General features: G+C 41.3%; 1 protein-coding gene across 2 annotated transcripts in view; it reads left to right on the top strand.

Moving 5' to 3' along the window:
• The first annotated feature begins 3,699 nt into the window (after positions 1-3,699).
• Positions 3,700-21,832, top strand: part of Npsr1 (neuropeptide S receptor 1) — a 188,123-nt gene continuing 169,990 nt past the window's right edge. For both annotated transcript variants that reach the window (XM_046460636.2, XM_046460637.2), the window contains exon 1: positions 3,700-3,849. In XM_046460636.2, coding sequence (XP_046316592.1) covers positions 3,700-3,849 — 150 coding nt within the window. The remainder of the gene's footprint in view (positions 3,850-21,832) is intronic.

Below are 21,832 nucleotides of genomic sequence, written 5' to 3' on the forward strand. Positions count from 1 at the left end.
TTCCCCCATTGAGCTTCTGATGAGACCCCAATCCTGGCCAAGCACCAATTTCAGCCTGATACAAATGGGACAAGAAGAAATACTCAGAGGCCATCTGTCTATCTGTGCATGTGAACTCAATCCACATTCACCCCAAGGCCTTGCACCACAGTTGCTGCTACTATTTTTCTTCTCTTTTATAACCACAGGCCAAGCAAGGATCTATCTGGGCAACATGTGAAGAAAAAACAACTCAACTAGAAAGTTCTTTCTCAGCTTATCTGCCATTCGTGATCCTTAGTCTTTGTCTATGTTAGGTCACCATTTCTACCTCCTGCTCCAAGCCTTTTCAAACAATGACCCAACCAGCCTCCCTACCCGCTGCAGGATTTTCCCACAGCTTGCAAAACATTTACACAAAAAAGGCAAAAACTGTAAGAGTACATAGTACAAGGCATATTCACAAGTGCAGCACCCTCAAGTAACCACCCCAGTCATAGAACAGAATTACCAGCCTCGCAGCATCAAGCCTTCTCAGCAATGTATCTTTTCCATTGTGAAAACATGCCACAGTTTATTATTTCACTTTAATGTTGGTGGACATTTAAGTAATTTCTAGTTAGGGGCAAATACGAACAGAGTCACTATAATCACCATTATATTTTTTTGGTTAACATATGCATTCATTTGTGATAGGTATTTTCCTAGAAGTGAAACTTCTAGGTCATAGAGGGTGCATGTGTTCAGCTTTTAATAATATTTCCAAGCAGTTTTCCAAAGTGCTTTGATCAGTTTACCTCCCCACCATAGTGTATGTTAGCTCTTCTTCCTCCTCCACATCCTTACCAATACAGAGCATTTCCCATCTTTATCACTTAGGTTAAACCAGGAGCTGCTTGAATGGCTTAAGTTCTGTATTTCATCAATGTTCCACTCACTGTGAACAATCTCTAGGGAGCAGTTCAGGGGAGGGGCTAAAATCTGTGTGTATCAGTCAGGGTTCTCTAGAGAAGCACAACCAATAGGCTGGAGACCCAGAAGAGCTATTTTTCACTTCAACTTCAAAGGCAAAAACAAACACAAATGTCCTAGGTCAAGGCAGTGGGTGGGTGAGAGCCATCCACATGAGGCTGCTTCACTCTGTTTACTAATGTAAATGTTAACCATTCAAAAAACACCCTCATAGACACACTCAGAATAAAGTTTGACCAACTATTTGTGTGCCCTGTGAACTAGTCAAACTGACACATAAAAATAACCTTAATACCATGTTCATTTGCCACCTGGTCTACAAAAATTCCTTCAAACTGTTGAATATATTCCATTGTGTGTGCACACAGTTATGCTTTATATAAATGATAACAAATATGCTTATTACTTTGCTTAATATTAAGCAAAGTGAGTTTCATCTCTAATGATATTTTTGGCTCTACACCTTTCATTCTCATCACTGTATAGCATTCCATGGTAATTATTCACCCAGTTAAGAAGCATGTGGGCAGTTTCCTCTTTAGGATGTCTCATTGATTTTGTCAACTTGAATATTTAGATTGCTTCTGTTTCTACACAATGTTGCAAAAGCATCTTTTGCATGTCTCCTTGTACTTATCTATGAATGTTTTCATTGAGAAACCTTATGATCTGGACCATGAGTGGAGAGAAAATGATACAACCTGAAAGGTCTTTCTCCACTTATCTGTTGTCTATGACAACTGCCATTTTCTCTCTTTCCACCCATCCACACCAAACTAGCTTCTGCTCTTTCTCAAAGGTTTCCCACAAAAAATTTATATTTTTTAAATAAAACACACAAACAGAAAAGTGCACACATTTTAATGGTGTAATCCAGCAAATTTTCCCAAATCAAACACATGTAAGTAACCCAGATAGAAATGGAAAATTACCAGCCTCTAGAAATGGAATAATGCATCAGAGGGTCTGTAATTGCAACTCTGCTAGACACTGTCAAATTGCTCTTCAAAGTCACCCTGTCACCTAACTCACTTCAGAAATAAAAATGTACACCCCTTTTTTCTCAATCCTTTCAACACTTTGGGGGGGGACAGGTAGTTGTACATAATTGTCATTATGCTAATTGGTAAAAATTCTTATTAAGTTGCTTTTCCCTGTTAATAGGTTTAAGCATTTTTTTCCATGTTCATTTGTTGGCTGGAATATTTGCCAGTTGGAATCTTTTGCTGTTGGGTTATTATTTTATTATTTTGTTTTGACCCTTTTCTAAGAACTGATAACATCTCCAGTTTTCTGGAAAGCCCCCTTCTAATGGTTGCTCCTTTATTCCACATGTAGTATCTTCCCTTCTGTAGCACACTGTTCTCTTCTTGTTGGGAGAAGGGGGATGGATTATGCAAAGGTTTGCTTAGGAGATTTCATGGGGTCATTGTCTTTTTTTTAATAGTCACTAAACCTGCTACCTCCTATACCATGTGCCATAAACCACTGCTGGCCTATTTGGCTCAGAGTGTTTTCACAGTCCGTGCTCCAATGTTATGCTTGGTTGTCATACAAGAAGCTTAGTTCCTGATGATTTATACCTGGCTTGCTACCATATTCATATTAACCTCTCGTCCTGGTAAGCATTTGGGATTTGATGTAAACTCATCTATGTTTCAGTAAATCACCACTGTCTAGGAATTTCAGAAGAGAAAGGTTAGCAGCTCATTTCCATCTCTGGTTGTGGGATGTTGGGCAAGTCACTTCCCAGCCAGCCTCTCCTAGTGTAAAAGGAAAACATAAAGTCACCTTCTTTCCCTACATCCCAGAGTTGTGGAAATCCAATGGAAAAATCAAGGCACAGGTCAACATGCTTTATGAGTTTGCTTGTGAAGCAGGAACATCTATTATTCTATCTCCTCTTCATAGTGTCTAGGATACTACAGTGACCTTCTTTCCACCCTTACCCTGAGTACTGTTCCAGGCAGGAGTTAAGGTGAGCCCACAGCAGGTGAGAAGATTTCACCAGGCCCCTCCTGGTCACATCAATGAGGGATCATGGATTACACACACACAAACACACACACACACACACATATACACACACACATACACATACATCATTTTTTTGAGAACTACCCTTTGAAAACCTAAGCAGAACCATGGGTGTGAAACACAAATATGCTGTTTGCCTCCATCTATTGAAACAATGTGCAGGCTACTGAGTAAATGGCTAGGTGAGGACTGTAAGTCAGAAAGCAACCTTAACAGAAACAAATGTATAATTATGATTGATTTCAGAAGTGCAAACATGACCTGAATTAATTGACCTGATGATGAGTCCAGATTCCTGAATTACTGAAGCTGGAACAGAATGGGAGCCCATTGTGTAAGTTAGGAAAAGCACAGCAGAGCAGGAGGCCCATCCAGGTACCATGTCCATGGCTGTGGGAGGCTCGCCCCTTCCCTCAGGGCGAAGCCCTGGCCCTGTGTGGGACTGTGGGGTGACAAGGGCTGTGCTGGCTCCTGGATTGTAGCTGCTGAGGAGAGAGCAGCACGTGGATCCTCCCTGTCGTCAGGCAGAGCTCTTCAGTGAGGTGGGCTCAGGGAGGGCTCTGTGCCTCTGCTCAGCCGAGCTCCAGCCAAAAGCCTTGGAAATCAGAGGAAGTGCCAGGCTGCAGCTGCTGCCCAGTTCTCAGGGGGCAAGCTAGACCCTCTTGCCTGGCTGCAGGGACAGGGACAGCAAGCCTCAACCCCTCCTGAGCCATGCCAGCCAACCTCACAGAGGGCAGTTCCAATTCCACCCAGACCGTGCCAACAACACTGGATTCATCCCGAGTGGCTTGCACTGAAACGGTGACTTTCACTGAAGTGGCCGAGGGAGAGGAGTGGGGCTCTGTCTACTCCTCCTTTAAGGTAAGTGTTCCAGATTCCATGCTGAATGTTGACTTTAAATTATGGGACAGGTGGAACTTAGGAGGGCAATGAAAGTATTAGCCAGTACTGTGAATGGCCATTGTTTATTTCTTTTCTAAAAGGAGTAAAAGAAATGATAGTTTTAAACAATGATTTTCATAGTGTTCCAAGATCTGAATTATTGATTGTTTTTAATGTATACTGGTGCATTTTCTTCTGCTGATGAAAACTTGTGAATCGTAAGTAACGTTTGTAAGTGGAAGATTTTTTTTACTTTCCTGTTTTCATTAGGTGAAAGCACTTTTAACTAATTCTATAGCAGTGCTTGAGATGTCTGCTTCTAGTAGAAATAGTGAAATTGTCAAAAATAGACATTTCTAGTATATGTGTGCTCACTGTCAGAGCTATGAGTCTTTTTGCTAGGAGCATTAGAGGTGCAGAAAGCCCATATTCCCCAGGGCAGAAATGGGTGCCACTAGAAAGATCATGCCTAGTGAGATAGGAGGATTACACTGCCTTTGTTGATCCTTCTCCTTGAACATGCATGAGAAATAGATTCTTGGACTCTAGTTGGTGGTGTCCCTGTTTGCAACAAGTTGCTACCCAGACACATGAAAGAATCAGTTTGATGCCTTTCACCTTCAGAGTATCCAAGGCTCACATTGAGGAAAAGATCACCACTAAGATAATACTGTTCTCTCCTTTGGAAAAAAAAAATCTTGTGGACAGAGAGAAATCATGTCCCTAGAAAACAAAAGTTTCCTGCCTCTTATGTCTGAATGCTGGCTTGTGGGTTATTTTACGTGCTGCCTGCCTGACATTATGTTTAGTCCTTGCAATAACTCACAGGTCTCAAACTGGTCCTTTACACTAGAAAGAAAAATGCCTCAAGGAAAATTCTTATTGTTACTTTGTTGTCAGTAATGTTGATTTTAATCCTCTGGGTGTTCTTGAAATGATCTGACTTTTACAAAAAGAGGTAGAATTACTATAACAACCTTCTCTCTACTAGAATTTCACTTCTTTGTGAATACTCAGAATAAAACTTTCAGTGGGGAACTGTCCAAGGAGTCAGCTTCCTATTCATGGGAAAAGAGACCCTGTGGCAGTGCAGATCCTGAACAAATCACTTACACTGGCTGCAGGGGATCCAGTCCCATGGAGTCACATCTGAATGCATTCACATACACAGCCCAGCTGCTCAACTCCCGCAGCACAGAAAGTGAAATTGGAGTTTGTTACCACTTAACTATTGACTGAATAATCCCTTTTACGAAATCAGCCTGCACACACAGATATTCTATCTTGGCAGGCGTGGTACACCCAGGAAGCTCCCGACTCCACTAGTGACACCGTCTCTGAAGTCTTTGATATTTATAGAACATGACAACAAACAGAATGAAGAGGCTGGCCTTTGTGAAAAGGATAATAATCAGCAATAAGGGAGTTGTTCTGAAACTTGGGCAACAATCACTCTCAGCGCAAATCTTATTTAACATTTTTTAATGTAGCATGTGAGAAGATGTTTTGAATGTAAGAACAAATCCCACTCACTTGCTGCTGGTGTTCCCACTTGGTCCCAGCATCATCATCTGCAGGCACTAAAGAGAATACATCTCCTGCATTTCATTCCTGCTAACACATCTGTGGCCAAAACACTTAAAGAAAGAAGCAGAGAGAGGAATTATGTCTAGCCGGGAGCTTGGACTGTTCTGCTTCATTTTTGAGAGATGTATTCATCCTCTAGAGCACTGAGCTTTAGGGACACAGAAATCAGGGGTGGCATCTATGGGAGCCTAGCTTAAATATTTTGGTGTGTCTGAGCAAAAGCAGTTTTGATACACTCTTGACACAGAAATCGTTCTGCTGCCTGCTCCTGGTTACTGTGATTCCTTTTGTCCCACAGACTTGAGAAGAATGTCAAAACTGTGCCCCGTTCCTATGTCCCTTTAATTCCTGTCACCTGCACAAAAATCAGTGAAAATAGCCCAAAAATAGACATGGTGATAGCCGTGAAAGTAGCAGAAATAATAGCTACAGCAGGAGTGATTAGTTTCACTTGCTGTGGATTTTCTTGGTGCCCAGAATTTTGCTGTCTGACCTCTGTGGAGATCTCATGTAATTCCCATAAACCACTGTGAATTTCCATTGAAACTACCTTCCATTCTATGTTAATTATACTCCTTCTTTAAGGTTCAGTGAGGGCTGCTTCCTCCATGAAGCCCTCCTTGACTCATCCCAGCAGGTTATGGTCTGAATCTTTCTTAAACTGATGTTTCTATCCCGGCTGAGTGGATGTGTTAACAGTCACGGAGCATCATGAATGAAAGAACTACCTTGCATTGATTTCATATACTCTCTGGGATCCAGGACCATGCTAGACATGTTCAGAAAACATTTACTGCGTAAGCAAAGTGTGGTGTTCTTTTTCTGTCCACTGCCAACATTTTGCCAGTATGGGCAACAGAAAGCTTGCTTTCTCTATGATAAAAATCAGGGGAAACATATAGTCCTGCATGGTGTCTAACTGCTGTACTCACCAAGGACTCTCTCCCTCTCTCTTCAACCACATTCAACTCATCCCTGTTCCCACTTCAAAGTCAATAGGACCAGTAAGTTATAGATCCCAGTGGACTACTAAATTTACTGTGGCAGGGCAGGCTGGCCCCAGAACCGAGTACAGCCCTCAGAAGTCGCTTCCTACCACAACACATCCTTATCTAGTCTCAGAACCCAGGTATGTGGCTAGTAAGGCTGCTATCATAGATTCTACCTAGCACCCTAGTTCCTCCTTTCTCACCCTAAAATTCTCTTGATAGGAGCTAAGACATCCCTGTCTATATGTCTCTGGATCATGCTTCATAAGCTAGAGCCTTCTTCCTCCCATCTCCATCCCAAATTCAAGTTTCTAGGAGATCAGACAGGAGGTTGGGGTGAGTTCACCGCCATGTTCTCTACAATGGCACTGTACGATTCACCCCTTGTGACTATGGGTTCACAGTGACAGGGCTCTTAACTGAGTCATTGTCTCCTTCACAGCTGCTGACCTCTTCTACCTTCAAGTCCTATCCAATTTACCTCCTCATTTCCCAGCCACCAGCATTAAGGAATTACAAGGGCTTTGAGAAACTACTAGAAGTTTTCAAGGAGGATGGAACCCAGCTCATCTAAAAGTACACGAGGCTGTCCAAATTGAAGACAAGATGAACTTCTTCACACAAAAAATCTTTAATTTTGCTAGTGAATTTGCTAGCAATATTTTCTGAATCTCTGATTCATGGTGATGAGAAACTCAATTAAAATTAACTGGGTGGGAGACCTATCTAAATTTGTAAATTACCTAAATTGTAGCAAAATGCAAATGAAACTCAGTCTTATTACTTCTAGGTGAGAAGAAAAACATGAACCAAGACTGCTAAATACTACCTAATGATGATCTTTCATTGAACTTCCTTTAATGGATAGTTACAAAGGATATGCAATTAGTCTAACTATTGTTTGTATGTAAATTGTTGCTTCTAAATGCTTGGGGGTGATTGGACACAGTGTGTTCCCATGCTTGTACACCCTCCCTGCTGTGCTGTCTTACTGTTAATTTTTGCAACATACCCTTCCTCCATTAATATAATAAAAGAAAATTTTAGCTCAACTATATCCCAATTATCTCACACTATGCTTTAGAAAAAGCTCAATTTAAGAAGCTTAAGTATAGAATACTTGTTTCCATTACATTGAGGTTGACAATGCATTTCTAAGACCTTGTTCTACCCACTGTGTACCAGAATTTTCATCTGTGACTGTCATTTTGTCCCCTCTTTGCCCTTCTGCCTGCTTCCCTAAACCCCCCCTCTTCACCCATCATACCTCTCTAAGGCTTTCTGGTCTCCCCTCCTGCCATGGAACCCGGGAGAGTCCATGATGTCTTTCCTGGAATCCAGGAGACTTAACTTCCTGAACTTCTAATGTAGTTCCCACAATTTGCATTTATGTCATGCATTTTTTATTTTTTTCCACCTGGTTTTACTCATTATGTTTGCTTGAATTTTTACAGTTGAGTACCATGCTGTTCCTAAAGGAATTCCTACGAGTTTTGCTCAGTCAAGTGATTTTTATTAAAATCACTTTTGTTAAAAGTCTGATTCTTTCCTGCTTATTTCAGCTACGCAGAACTAGCACTTCACTCTCCAATCGTCCACCCTGAGTGAGCGCTACCATGCAGTGTGTCCACCTTCACTCCATGACAGAAATGTGCAGATGTTATTGATGGGCTGGACAAGGATGGCATGCAGTTTCCCAAAACTATTTATATTGGTGTATGAGAAAGGGAAGCTTCTTTGACTGAGTTTTTCTCTGTATTATTAATGTACAGGACAGATGGCAAGAAACACAAATCTTAGTTAATTCAGAGTAAACACAATCATTTTCCAGCCTACAAAAGTTTTCACATTCTCTGGCTTACTGAAGATATCTAACACCAAGGGCAGTGGTTCTGGGATGAATCCCTGTCTATGGTTGGGAGTGGTGGGGGTGGAAGATATCATCTCTATTTGGGTAAATTTGGCATCAACTGAAATGAAGAATCAGATCTCTTTCTCAAAAGTGGCCATCTTTGCTCTGAAGCTGTGTCTGAGATCCTATGTGGCCCAGGTCAATTTCAAATTGCTTTCTGGGACAGCTTCCTTTTTTCTTAATTCCCTAGATCCAAGGTTCTTGAATCTCCCTTTCCCCCTCTCACTCCTGGCTAAATTTCCACATCCTTGCTGGGAATGGAAAATTAGACAGTTCTCCTAACAGCTCTGGACTTCAGAAAACAAGGTAGCTTTGATTCTGGTCGCCTCTCCCCCGACACAGACACCTAGTGGCACTACTCCCTCATCCTCATGGCCAGTGCCATCTTGGAGTCATTCTCTGGTTTCTACACAGTGAGTGATCCTCAGCCTTCTTTTCATCCTGTGCTTCCTAAACCTAGCAGGCACTCTCTCTTCCTTTCTCTTCTTGTGCTAACCTTTGGAGGAAGGCAATACAATGTCCTCTCATCAGTGTCCAAGTTTCCCACTTTCTCCTGGATCCTACACCAGTTTTGTGCCTTCACCCCTTCTTCCATCTCCCTCAGCCTCCCTTCTCCATCTGTGTCCCTCCAGACTAACTCTTCCAGGCTCCATTCTCTGAAGGCTCATGAGACTTATCCCCTCACAATGGAAAAATGCCACTTCCCTTCAAGTTCTTTATGGAATTCTGCTTGGTGTACTTGAAAGCCCAATTCTTACTTATTTCTGTTTGCATTAAAGTAGTAAAGGGTCTACCTTGAGGGCAATGGTTAGAGCCCTCAGGCTAGAGAAGGTTTTATCAAGGAAGTGAGAAGAAGCACATCCATTCATGCTTCAAAATGTCACCCTGTCATCCTTGAAGCAAATTCCTCTTTATACAGTCGGCAAGAATGTTTCAAGCTATGCACTTGAGTGGATGAAAAATGTCACTTTGTTTTTCTTAAGTTAATCTCTCTCTGAGCCACTCAATCTGCCTGATTGCAGAAAAAGATAACTTAGTCATTACCAGGGAAATTCAGGTTCTTGAATTTTCTCCATCATTTCAGGGAGACTCTGGAGCTAGTAGATGCATTCACCCACTGGAGACCACTACCTAGCTGTGTGATTTTGGACAGCTCTCTGCTCTTTGTGCCTTGGTTTCCTCATCTAACTAATAAGCTTCTAATTGAATGTCTTTCTGAGAAAAGTTAAGTGACAAAATGCTTGTAATGCCTTCAAGAATAGCAACTGGCCTGGAGTGTGGTTTAATATTAGCTATTATATTACCAGGAAATAGTCCTTTCAGTCTTTTCTCAAGACTACTTACTGAGACAAGAAGAACTTCAATTACAAGAAAGAAGCTTCTGGAATTGCTGGGAGACATCACTGCATGTCAAAACACTTGAGGACAGCTTTACTATGCATTTGGTCCTCAGACAATGATGGTGAATTAAGCTGTTCTTTCTCTTTTTCTTTCTTTTTTTAATTAGACCACCAAAAACCATAGAATAAGATGTAGATATTTAGAGAAGATTCCATTTCTTATTTTATCATCCTGCTTTTATGCCTAACTTTTATCTAGGCAAGTTAATGGCCCACTGCATGAAGGGTTATTTGCAAAGATGGAAAATTATGTCCTATCCAGAGAAAGAATGGATGGGCTTCTGCAGTGGTTATAAGATTTTCCAGGCCACAAGATAGCAAAATCACCCAAGGTCATGATGAAGCTATAAAGAATAATCAGGGATATGTTTTCCCACTTAGGCAATATTAATGGTTTCCTAAAATGAGGAAGCCCTGACTCTTGTCAGGACTGTACAGTGTAATTGCACATTATTATATCCGAACCTTCCATCAGCTGTGTGTATATGCGGAGGGGGTTAAGTAGCATTTTTAAACTAAATATGAAAATAAAGACTGAGAAGTCAAAATTGTGAAGGAGTGAATGCCCTAAAAATAGGTAATATTTAAAAAAGAAAAAAGAAAACAGGTTTCTAAGCTGATTTTAGGATAGATTCTACTGTGAAACAGTAAAAACAGAAACCTTGAACCTCTTCAGTTTAACACACCAGAAGTTTATTTTTTCTCTCACATCATAGTTGCAAACAGGCCAACTTGCCTCCTAGAATAAGTGGTTTCCAGGCGAGATGACCAACCTTTTGTTGTTGGCTATGGCTTCAAATGACACATGATTTTGACTTGATTCCATGGGTAAGGAGTAGCTACCTGAGGAGCACAGGAAATGTCCCCAGTATGGGAGACAAAAGGCACTGCTTTACGGCTTTGCTTGTTCCTCATCTTCTGCAAGATGAAACTCCAAATATTCCACTTGGCCTCCTGGCCTTTGGCATTTGATGCACTACCTTCCTCTCTTCTCACACCCTGTGCCACTTTACGCTGAATGCCTCACCGCAGTCCAAGAAAAGATGTTCTGTTTACCTTTCTGCACAGGCTTTTCCCTCGCCTCATTCTTCTTTTTTTTTTTTTAACTGCAGCAGTTTTAAAAAATTATTATGGGTTACAAAGAAGCATGCAATATATAAAGTTAAAAATTAAATAAGCAATAAGAAATGCAAATTTTTCGATAAATGTATAAAAGTAAAATATATGAAAATACCTCCAAATGAACAAAGCAGACACTGAAATGTCTCCTCATTCTTGTGATACCACTCCAGGCTTAGTGAGTCCCTCCTCTATGAAGCTTTCAGCTTTGGTTAATATTCAGCTTTGTCAATATTCTTGTGCTCTCAAAGCACTTGGAATCCCTGTGAAAAATGGCTTGTCTCTAGATATGCATGTTAACCTATGTGCAGACACATGAATGTATGCATGCACTGAATGTCAGTCAACTAGGGATATCTCTAGGACCTACTGTCCCTAGATTAGTGCCTAATACAAAACAAATAAATGGTCAATAAATATTTTGTTGAATGAAAGAGTGTCTCAAGAAACAATTCATATAAGATGATGATGATGATGATGATGATGATGATGATGATGGTGGTGGTGGTGGTGGTTTAGAACTAGGGATTGAACCCAGGGGTACTTAACCATTAAGCCAATCACCAAATCTTTTATTTTTTATTTTGATACAGGGTCTTGCTAAGTTGCTTGGTGCTTCATGCCTCACTAAGTTTCTAAGACTGGCTTTGAACTTGCAATCCTCTTGCCTCTGCTTCCTGAGTCTGGGATTCTAGGCATGTGCCACTGCATCCAGCAACAAGTTTTATTTTTAGTCTCAGTAAGTTTGTGTGAATGGAATGGGTGATGGTGTCTTAATTCTTATTCACCAGTCATTTAGTGTGAATTTTAAAAGTGCCAAGATCTGGGAGGAATCCTGACATCACAGCAAGTCATGTTGGCAGGGATATATAGATTGGCCTTTCAGATCTGAATATGCAACATCCAAGGCCCCTGCGTGCCCTTTCCCATGCTGCCATGTTCTCCTTCCTAGGCCTTGAGATCATTCACCTGTGAGCCCTGAGACACGAAGCAGGTATTGAGCAAGGGTACAACGTTAACCTTCAAAACTTCACTCTCCATATATGTGTTTAGATGCATGATTATAAAAGCGTAGCCACAGAGAGCTCCTGCAGGGTACATAGGACAGAAAGACCATCTGAAGACACAAGGATCTGTTTCAGTGGAGCACATGAACTCAGCCATCTCTCTAAAATTTCAGGCAATAACATCTAATTCCTGCCAGCTGCCTCTGGACAGTTCAAGCAGATGTGCTGTCCCATGAACAGAGAGGTATAGCTGCTTTTTCTGGATTGGACCCATACTTGGTAGGGAAGCAGAGGATTAATCACTGTCTCAAGGAGCTGGTAAACAAGGCAGTAATTCAATAAATATTATTAAAAAGATTTTCATAATTTTAAATTTTGACACCTATGGAGAAACATAAATATTTCTCACTCTAATTTAAATTTTAAAATAAATATTAAATCTCAGAATAAGTCAAGACATAGTAATGCAATCTTTCAAACTATATTTTTCCCTTCTCATTATGACAAATACCCCTTTACCCTACTAAGTTGAGAAATAAAGATTGGCTTGACAAGTACATTAAGCACTGAGGTTCTGAAATGGGCAAAACAAATTCATTGCCCTCGGGTAGCTGTCTAATGGGGGTAGCCAACTTGCTGTCAATAGTTGCTTAAGTTATCCATATAAAGGGGAAATATCAATTCAATGAAAGGAGTAAAGAGGTGGAAGTGGAACTCAGGGAGGGTCTCAATAAATGGCAAAGAATTTGTAAAAAAAAAAAAATTAGCAGCTCTGTACGAAAGACAAGCAGATGGAAGTTGGGGGTTTACTTAGAAGAGTTAAAGAGCTAAAATGAACCTACTGGACCATCAGACTAAATAATAAGATTTTTTTTTTCTGGGCAAGAAGAAATCTTTCACTTTGTGTTAGAAGAAAAAAAGTTACAGTTCAAAACTGTAATTTTAGAGAGATAAATCAGGATGAATCTGAATTACAGGGAGGGGACACTGGAGAAGGAAAGTCAATTAGGATGATTCAGTGTGAGGCACTTGGAGCTCAATCAGACAAGGGCTGTCTGAGCCTGGGAAGGAAGAAGCAACGGGAGGTCATCTCTGGTCATATGTGGGGTTTAGGGGACATAGAAGGTTGGGAGAAGCAGAGGAGGAAAATGAAGTGGAGGTTAAAATTGATAAACTGATTCTAAAGTTTATATGGAAAGAAAAAGGAAAACGGAAACCATAATAATTCTGAAAAAGAATGAAGTTGGAGAAGCTGCTTGACCTGGTTTACAGATTGAATAGAAAGCTACAGTGTGATATTAAAGGTAAACGTCCAGATCAATGGAACAAAAATAGGCCCACACACATCTATATTGATTTTTGACGAGGGTAAAAAAGAAACTTAGCTGAGGAAAAGAAGAAAATGATGCTGGAATGATGTATGGCTGCATGTAAAAAGTAAGGCTCACCCCACATCAGACACCCTAGAAAATTTAATTCCAAGTGGATGATAAGCCTACATGTAATCACTAATATAAAATATTTAGAAGAAAATATAACATAAATTCTTTGTAACCTTGGATTAGGAAAAATTTCTTCCATCCAACACTAAAAGTACAATCCTTAAAGGAAATTTTTAATAAATTGGACTTCATTAAAATTAAAGATGTTTGTTTTTTTAAAGCTTCTATTAAGTGAATAAAAGGGCAAGCCTCATACCTGAAACTTTCTCGAGAAACTATTAATAAATCATATACCTAATATAGGGTGTATATCCAGAATACACAGAAAATATTTAAAGTTAATACAAAGAAGAAAACAAACTAGCCAATGAAAAAGAACACCAAAAGATTTGAATTATAGGTAGGCATACACAATGGCATATAAGCACATGAAAGAGATTTTACATTAGTCATTAGAGAAATGCAAAATAAAAACCAAACTGAAATAGCACCAGACATTCATTACAATGGTTGAAATTAAAATGTACTGACCATACTAAGTACAGGCAAGGATGTAGAGCAATTACAACCAGCATGTATTGCTGATGGCAAGGCAAACTGGTGAAGATATTTTGACAAAATTCTTTCCATTTTCTTATAGTTAAATGTACATTTTTTCCATACAATGCAAATATCCTGTTTCTAGGTATTTGCCCAAAGAAAATAAAACATACCTATACAAAATCTTTTAAAAGGGTACTTATAATGGCTTCATGTGAAATCACTGAACACTAAGGGAAAAAACAAACATCCCTGGGATGGTAAATGAATAAATGGTGGCATATCCACTCAATGGAATGTTACAGAGCAATGAAAAATAAGCTTACAGATACACACAACATGGATGAATTTCAAATGTGTTAAAAAGAGACAGCCTTCAAGTGTTTCTTTCTCTAATTAGTTCATTTATATAATGTTCTTAAAAAGGCAAAACTCCAACAACAGAAAACAACTCAGTGGTTGCCAGGGGCTGGGGAAGGGGAGAGATGTTCACCACAAAAGGGCATGTGGAAATTTTCTTGGATGATGGAGTTGTTCTTTATTTTGATTAATTTTTGTATGAGTTGAAAATACAGAACTGGGATGGACATTGTGGAGCATGCCTGTAATCCCAAGATTTGGGGGACTGAGGCAGGAGAATCATTAGTGTGAGATAAGCCTGGGCAACATAGGGTGAACCTGTTTCAAAAAATAAAAAGGATTGGGAATGTAGCTCAGTTGTGGAATGCTTCCCTAGCATGTTCAATCCCCAGCACCAAAAAAAAAAAAAAAAAAAAGAGTATACACATACACACACACACACACACACACACACTCGTAATGCATATACCTAATATAGGATGGATATATATATATATATATATATATATATATGCATTAAGAGTGAATTTGCTTTTGAACAAACTATACCTTAATTTAAAAATTGATACATAGAATTTATGACTTTGGATGAAACATACTTTGCTGAATATTAAATTCATTATGTAAATCTCTAAGTGACATCATAGTAGAAGCACAGCTTAAGTCTCAGGAGGACTTGAAAGGAGGTGTAGAAGTTGATGGGACCAAATGAAAGATGAATGAACCAAAAGCAGCAAGTGTTTCAAAATGAACAGAGTGACGAATGTCTCATTTCACTTGGGCATTGGTCACCTCCTCAAAGATCTTTGACCCACCCAACCAAATATCAACATGCCCATCTTCACTCCTTGTCCCCCAGGCTGGTTTATTTTTCCTTTTAACATGTACATGGCATCATATTATATATCTAGGTATGCCTTATCTATCTCATAGTTTTTGGAAACCGTGTTTCTTGGACCTTCACCTAACTTCTCTGCGGTGTGTCCAGCCTGAACACCTGCATGCACCTGGTGCAGAGTACAGCCTCACAGAATCTTGAAGAGTGAACAGATCCTCTCTTTGACTTGGCATTGTTCTGGGCATGAACTGACAAAGAATCCAGGTCCATGAATTCAGGACCCATGGGTCCTCTTTATCTTACTTTACAAATAGACATCAACTTTTACCTTGAGTAATATATGTAGTCATTCACCTATATTTAGTGCTGGTGAAGACTATGATGTTGCTGCCAAATGTTGGAATATACAATGGGGCTTCTGGGAAGAGCCACTGGATAACTCTCGAGGAGGAAAAGGAACAGGCTGCTGAAACCTGTTTTAGTGGACGCAGCAGTTAGCCTTAACCCTCTTCTCACTTTTCCATCTGAATACTTTGCATTTAAATGAGGCACATTTTCAGAAACTTTATTGGAGGCCTCTGAGATTTCTGAAAAGTCTTTCCCTTGCTGATAAAGGAAAAAAGACACAGCTGGCATTTTTACCTTCCCCCTTTCTTCTGCCTTGAATGCAGTGCACAGAGCTGCAGCAGCCTTTCTGTGACAAGAGAAAAAGCACAGCAGTCTCAGCGACGGATGCCAGAAGCAATCTGCCTTCCAATTTCTGATTGTCTGAGAGAAATTAAAACTTATTTGTATTAAGTGGACTTTCTCTCATTCTGAGCTGAACACTTTCCTAACTGATACTAATATCAGGTGCAACAGAGATGTGAAGAGTACTGAAGCCAAGGAACCACCAAGAGTCAGGCAAATATTCCAGTTATTCCACCGGGGCAGGGCAGAAGCTGGCTCTGTCCATTTTTTTTCCATCCTGCTAATATCTAGATTACAAAAGAACTGAATAGATACTTTTAAATATTGATTCAGTTTGGATTATATGCTTTTGAGTAACCAAGAAAGTCTTTCCCTCTTTACAAAGAAAAGGACCTTAAATTTTCTCCTCATTCCAAAAAAAAAAAAAAAAATAACAGTGTCATTCAGTGATGTCACTTTATAAAAAAATATTAAAGTACTTTTAAAACTTTAAGTTCAAAAATGACCCAAAGCATTAGGTCACTATTTCAACGAGTTTTGATTGTTTCTTTATTCTCCTCCCAAAAGCACGAGTTGAGAACAACCAAGAAAAGTGTGACCTGAGACATGGCCTCTGGGCCCCTCCTCCAGTTTTCTATTGTGGGACCCTCAGGGTTGCTCTGCCCAGGAGGGTCTGCCGTGAGTGCAGAAGGATGGGGACTTCCCTGCCTGGATGGTCAAGTGGGACCTGCCATGTGTCCTGCACAAGATACAGTTTTAGGGGACAGAAGGGAAGGGTGGTCATGGAGGAGCCTTACTTACTGAGATCCTGTGGAAGTCCTCCAAGCTCAGAGTGGGTGGTAGGTCGGGAGGGCTGACATTCTTCCCCTCAAAGACCAGTCTCCCAGACACTCCACTTACCCAAATTATTCATCTATCACTAAAGGCTAATAAAGCAGAAACTTCCTGGGATTCCTCCCCATGAGTTCCATTTTTGGAAAAAGACAGTTTTCCTATAGACAAGATAATAGTAAGTGGCTGGAGAGGAATAAGTAATAAGAATGCTCATAGGTGTCTGCATTTCTGGGTCACACTGTGACCTGTGACTCATGCTCTTGTTTTTGACGTGTTTCTCAAGAACCCAGATGAAGGTTTCCTGCCCTCTCAAGAGCGCCCCCTTCCTAGCCTCCTCAGATGGCCTTTGCTTTGGACCTTGCTGTCTGTTTTATACATCTTTTTCTTCCCACTTTCCCCACCCACTCTTTCATTTTATCCAATATTTTATTCTCAATAAGACAATTTCAAATATTAGTGTAAAAACAATTCTGAGTAACACTAATTCCACCCCTCAAATGTCTCTTCCCAGAACACACATTTCTCCAGCTATATAGGGCCATCTGTATTTTTTTTAAAAGGCCTTTGCTTAATGTAAATAAACCCTTACTCTTTGGGAGAGTTCTGGGGCATAAGATGGTAAAGAAGGTGGCTGGGAGGCTCAGTGGTGAGTACTTGCTTAGCATGCAGGAGGCCCTCCTTCACCTCAGCACCACAAAATAAGGTTTGTTTGTTTGTTTAAGGGCACTCAGGGTCTAAAGGATTCTGAGTTTCTTGAAGAAGCTAGAACTCTTCTGGTGGGCTGGAGCCCTGATTCAAATAGGCCTTGAACCAGGAAAGAGATCTCCTGACAACACTGAGAATTCCTTTCACATACAGATATTGAACCAAAGTATCATAACTTAGCACAAAATGAAAAGGACTATTGTGCGTGCTCAGATGCAGGTTTCTTTCTTTATCCATTATTGAAGACTATGATACTTGATAACACATAGCAATTCATGCAAAGGCAAGAAATTCTTTGGGCTAAGAATAAATTCTACTCCCTTTCCAAGGCATTTAGTGCCTTTTAAGAATTTTTGGCTAGATTGAGATAAAAATGCAAAGGATTTTTTGAGCCTCCTGGACTGACTGGTTTGGACCTGGAATGTCCCACAAAGGCTTATAAGTTGAAGGCTTGGTCCCCAGTGCAGCAATGTTTAGAGTGGGGTTCTTGGGAAGTGATTAAAAATCTGATTTCATAATTTGGACATGTATATGCCCATGAAGGGTAGGTATCTCTTGTTCCTGGCTTCTTCCTCCCCATACTCTTCTTCCTGGATGCCATGAGGTGAGCAGCATTGCTCTGTTGCACCCTCCATCATGATGGCCTTCCTTCCCCACAGCAGGGCCACAAGCAAAGAACTTAGCTGATTGTGGTCTCCTCTGAGACCATGAACCAAAGTAAACCTTTCCTTCTCTAAGTTATTTTTTCAGGTATTTTGTCATAGCAAATACAATCTAATACAACAGGAAATATGAGGGTCTGAGCTGAGTAGATCCTTGGGGAGAAGATTCCTCAGATATTTATACCTGTATATTAATAATAAATAATAAATAAACTCCCACAGGCCTATTTTTTAACTATATGAATCATCAGGCAAAATATTGTTTTGATATTTTTATTACATAGTAGTTATAGTTGGCTCTCTATATTCATGGGTTCTACATCCTTACATTCTACCAAATGAACAAGAAAAAATAAATTTTAAAAATATCTGTACCAGGGGCTGGGGATGTGGCTCAAGCGGTAGCATGCTCACCTGGCATGCGTGCAGCCGGGGTTCGATCCTCAGCACCACATACAAACAAAGATGTTGTGTCCACCAAGAACTAAAAAATAAATATTAAAATTCTCTCTCTTTCTCTCTCTCTCTCTCTCTCTCTCTCTCTCTCTCTCTCTCTCTCCCTCTCCCACTCTCCCTCTCTCTAAAAAAAAAAAAATCTGTACCAAAGATATAAATTAACTTTTTTCTTGTCATTAGAATATAGTATGACAACTTTTACATAAAATTTACATTGTATTAGGTATTATAAGTAATATAGACATGAGGTAAATCACATGGGAGGATGGGAGAGGTTATATGCAAACTCTGTACCATTTTTATAAAGGACTTGATGTGGGGGGAGGATTCAGTACAGAGATGACAGTACTTTTCCTACCAAATTATAAAAATCTGGACCTAATTTACCCAAATGTTAGTTGTGTTGTTTTGTTTTCAAGAGTCTAAAGCTTAAACAACGATTTAAATGTTAATTCCAGACGCACAGAGCAGGCCCAGCAGCCTGCTGAGGGGCAGAGCCACCCCCCACCCCCCGCGCCTGCCAGGTGACCACCAACAGAAAAGGCCCAGTGGCCCGCGGTGAGACAGAGCTTCCAATCACTCCTGCAAGGTAGGCGGGCCTGCGACCCACCGGCAGAAGAGGAGCAGCGGCCTGCTGAGAGGCTGAGCCGCCCCCTCCCCCTGTGCCGGCAAAGTAGAGGGAACTGTGACCACGCACAGAGCAGGCCCAGCGGCCTGCTGAGGGGCAGAGCCACCCCCCACCCCCCGCGCCTGCCAGGTGACCACCGACAGAAAAGGCCCAGTGGCCCGCGGTGGGACAGAGCTTCCAATCACTCCTGCAAGGTAGGCGGGCCTGCGACCCACCGGCAGAAGAGGAGCAGCGGCCTGCTGAGAGGCAGAGCCGCCCCCTCCCCCTGCACCGGCAAGGTAGAGGGAACTGTGACCACGCACAGAGCAGGACCAGCGGCCTGCTGGGGGGCAGAGCCGCCCCCCACCCCCCGCGCCTGCCAGGTAGGTGGAACTGTGACCAACAACAGAAAAGGCCCAGTGGCCCGCGGCGGGACAGAGCTTCCAATCACTCCTGCAAGGTAGGCGGGCCTGCGACCCACCGGCAGAAGAGGAGCAGCGGCCTGCTGAGAGGCAGAGTCGCCCCCTCCCCCTGCGCCGGCAAGGTAGAGGGAACTGTGACCACCCACAGAACAGGCCCAGTGGCCTGCTGAGGGGCAGAGCCGCCCCCCACCCCCCGCGCCTGTCAGGTAGGCGGAACTGTGACCACCGACAGAAAAGGCCCAGTGGCCCGGGGCGGGACAGAGCTTCCAATCACTCCTGCAAGGTAGGCGGGCCTGCGACCCACCGGCAGAAGAGGAGCAGCGGCCTGCTGAGAGGCAGAGCCGCCCCCTTCCCCCCGCGCCTGCAAGGTAGACGGAACTGTGACCACCATCAGAACAGGCCAGACCTGCAACCGAGAGACAGAACAGGCCCAGTGGCCTGAGGAAGGGTAGAGCCGCCCCCCCCCCCCGCGCCTGCAAGGTAGGCGGACCTGCGACCCACTGGCAGTACAGCCCCAGAGGCCTGCAGAGGGGCAGTGCCGCTGCCTGCGCCTGCAAAGTAGACAGAACTGTGACCACCGACAGAACAAGCCTAGTGGCCCGCAGAGGGACAGAGCCGCTGCCCGCGCCTGCGAGGGAGACTTTGCAACTATACAAGACCAATATAAATATATAGGGGGAAAATTCAATAGCACAACAGTTTCACCAAGTAGAAAGGAACGCGAATAGTATGAAGAGACAAGGAAAGAAAGGACCACAAGCATTGCAGGTCAACTCAACGTTAGAAGAGGTAATAGCTGCAGCAGATGGAATGTCAGATAAAGAATTCAGGATATACATGCTTCAGATGATCTGGAGTCTCAAGGAAGACATCAGACAGCAAAATCAGACAATGAAAGATCACTTCAACAATGAATTACATAAACAAATCCAAGAAGAAAAGATCAACTATACAGGGAAATAGAGGTTATAAAAAACAAACAAACAGAAATCCTAGAAATGCAGGAAGCAATAAGCCAACTTAAAAACTCAATTGAGACTACTACCAGCAGAGTAGAACACTTAGAAGACAGAACATCAGACAATGAAGATAAAGTATTTCAACTTGCAAAGAACATAGACAGCTCAGCAAGACTGTTAAGAAACCATGAGCAGAACATCCAAGAAATATGGGATAACATCAAGAGACCAAATTTAAGAGTCATTGGGATACAGGAAGGGACAGAGTTTCAAACCAAAGGAATGAGAAATCTATTCAATGAAATAATACGAGAAAACTTCCCAGACTTGAAGAATGAGACAGAACCCCAAATCCTAGAAGCCTACAGGACGCCGAATGTGCAAAATCATAAGAGACCCACACCTAGACACATTATAATGAAGATGCCCAACATACAGAATAAGGAGAGAATTTTAAAAGCTACAAGAGAAAGGAAGCAGATCACATTTAGGGGTAAGCCAATCAGGATAACAGCTGATCTTTCAACACAGACTCTGAAAGCTAGAAGATCCTGGAATAACATATTTCAAACACTGAAAGAAAATGGGTTCCAACCAAGAATTGTGTTTCCAGCGAAATTAAGCTTCAGGATGGAAGATGAAATTAAAACCTTCCACGATAAACAAAAGTTAAAAGAATTTGCAGCTAGAAAACCATCTCTTCAAAACATCCTTGCCAAAACATTACAGGAAGAGGAAATGGAAAATAACAATGAAAACCAACAGTGGGAGGTAGGACACTAAAGGGGGGAAAATAATCAAAGAGGAAAACAAACCATGTTTAGAAACATAAATAAACAAATATGGCTGGAAGAACAACCCATATCTCAATAATAACCCTAAATGTTAATGGCTTAAACTCACCAATCAAGAGACACAGGCTAGTAGAATGGATCACAAAACAAGACCCAACAATATGCTGCCTACAGGAGACGCATTTGATAGGAAAAGACATACATAGGCTGAAGGTGAAAGGTTGGGAAAAATCATATCACTCATATGGACTTCGGAAACAAGCAGGAGTATCCATACTCATATCAAATAAAATAGATTTCAAGCCAAAGTTAATCAAAAGGGATAAAGAGGGACACTACATACTGCTCAAGGGAACCATACACCAACAAGACATAACAATCATAAATATATATGCCCCAAACAATGGTGCAGCTATGTTCATCAAACAAACTCTTCTCAAGTTCAAGAGTCTAATAGACCACCATACAATAATCATGGGAGACTTCAACACACCTCTATCACCACTGGACAGATCTTCCAAACAAAAGTTGAATAAGGAAATTATAGAACTCAATAACACAATTAATAACCTAGACTTAATTGACATATATAGAATATACCACCCAACATCAAGCAGTTACACTTTTTTCTCAGCAGCA

The sequence above is a fragment of the Marmota monax genome, unplaced genomic scaffold (genome assembly GCF_021218885.2).
Source record: "Marmota monax isolate L192 unplaced genomic scaffold, Marmota_monax_Labrador192_F-V1.1 WCK01_AAM20220418_F8-fsc00107, whole genome shotgun sequence".
Taxonomy (NCBI): Eukaryota; Metazoa; Chordata; class Mammalia; order Rodentia; family Sciuridae; genus Marmota; species Marmota monax.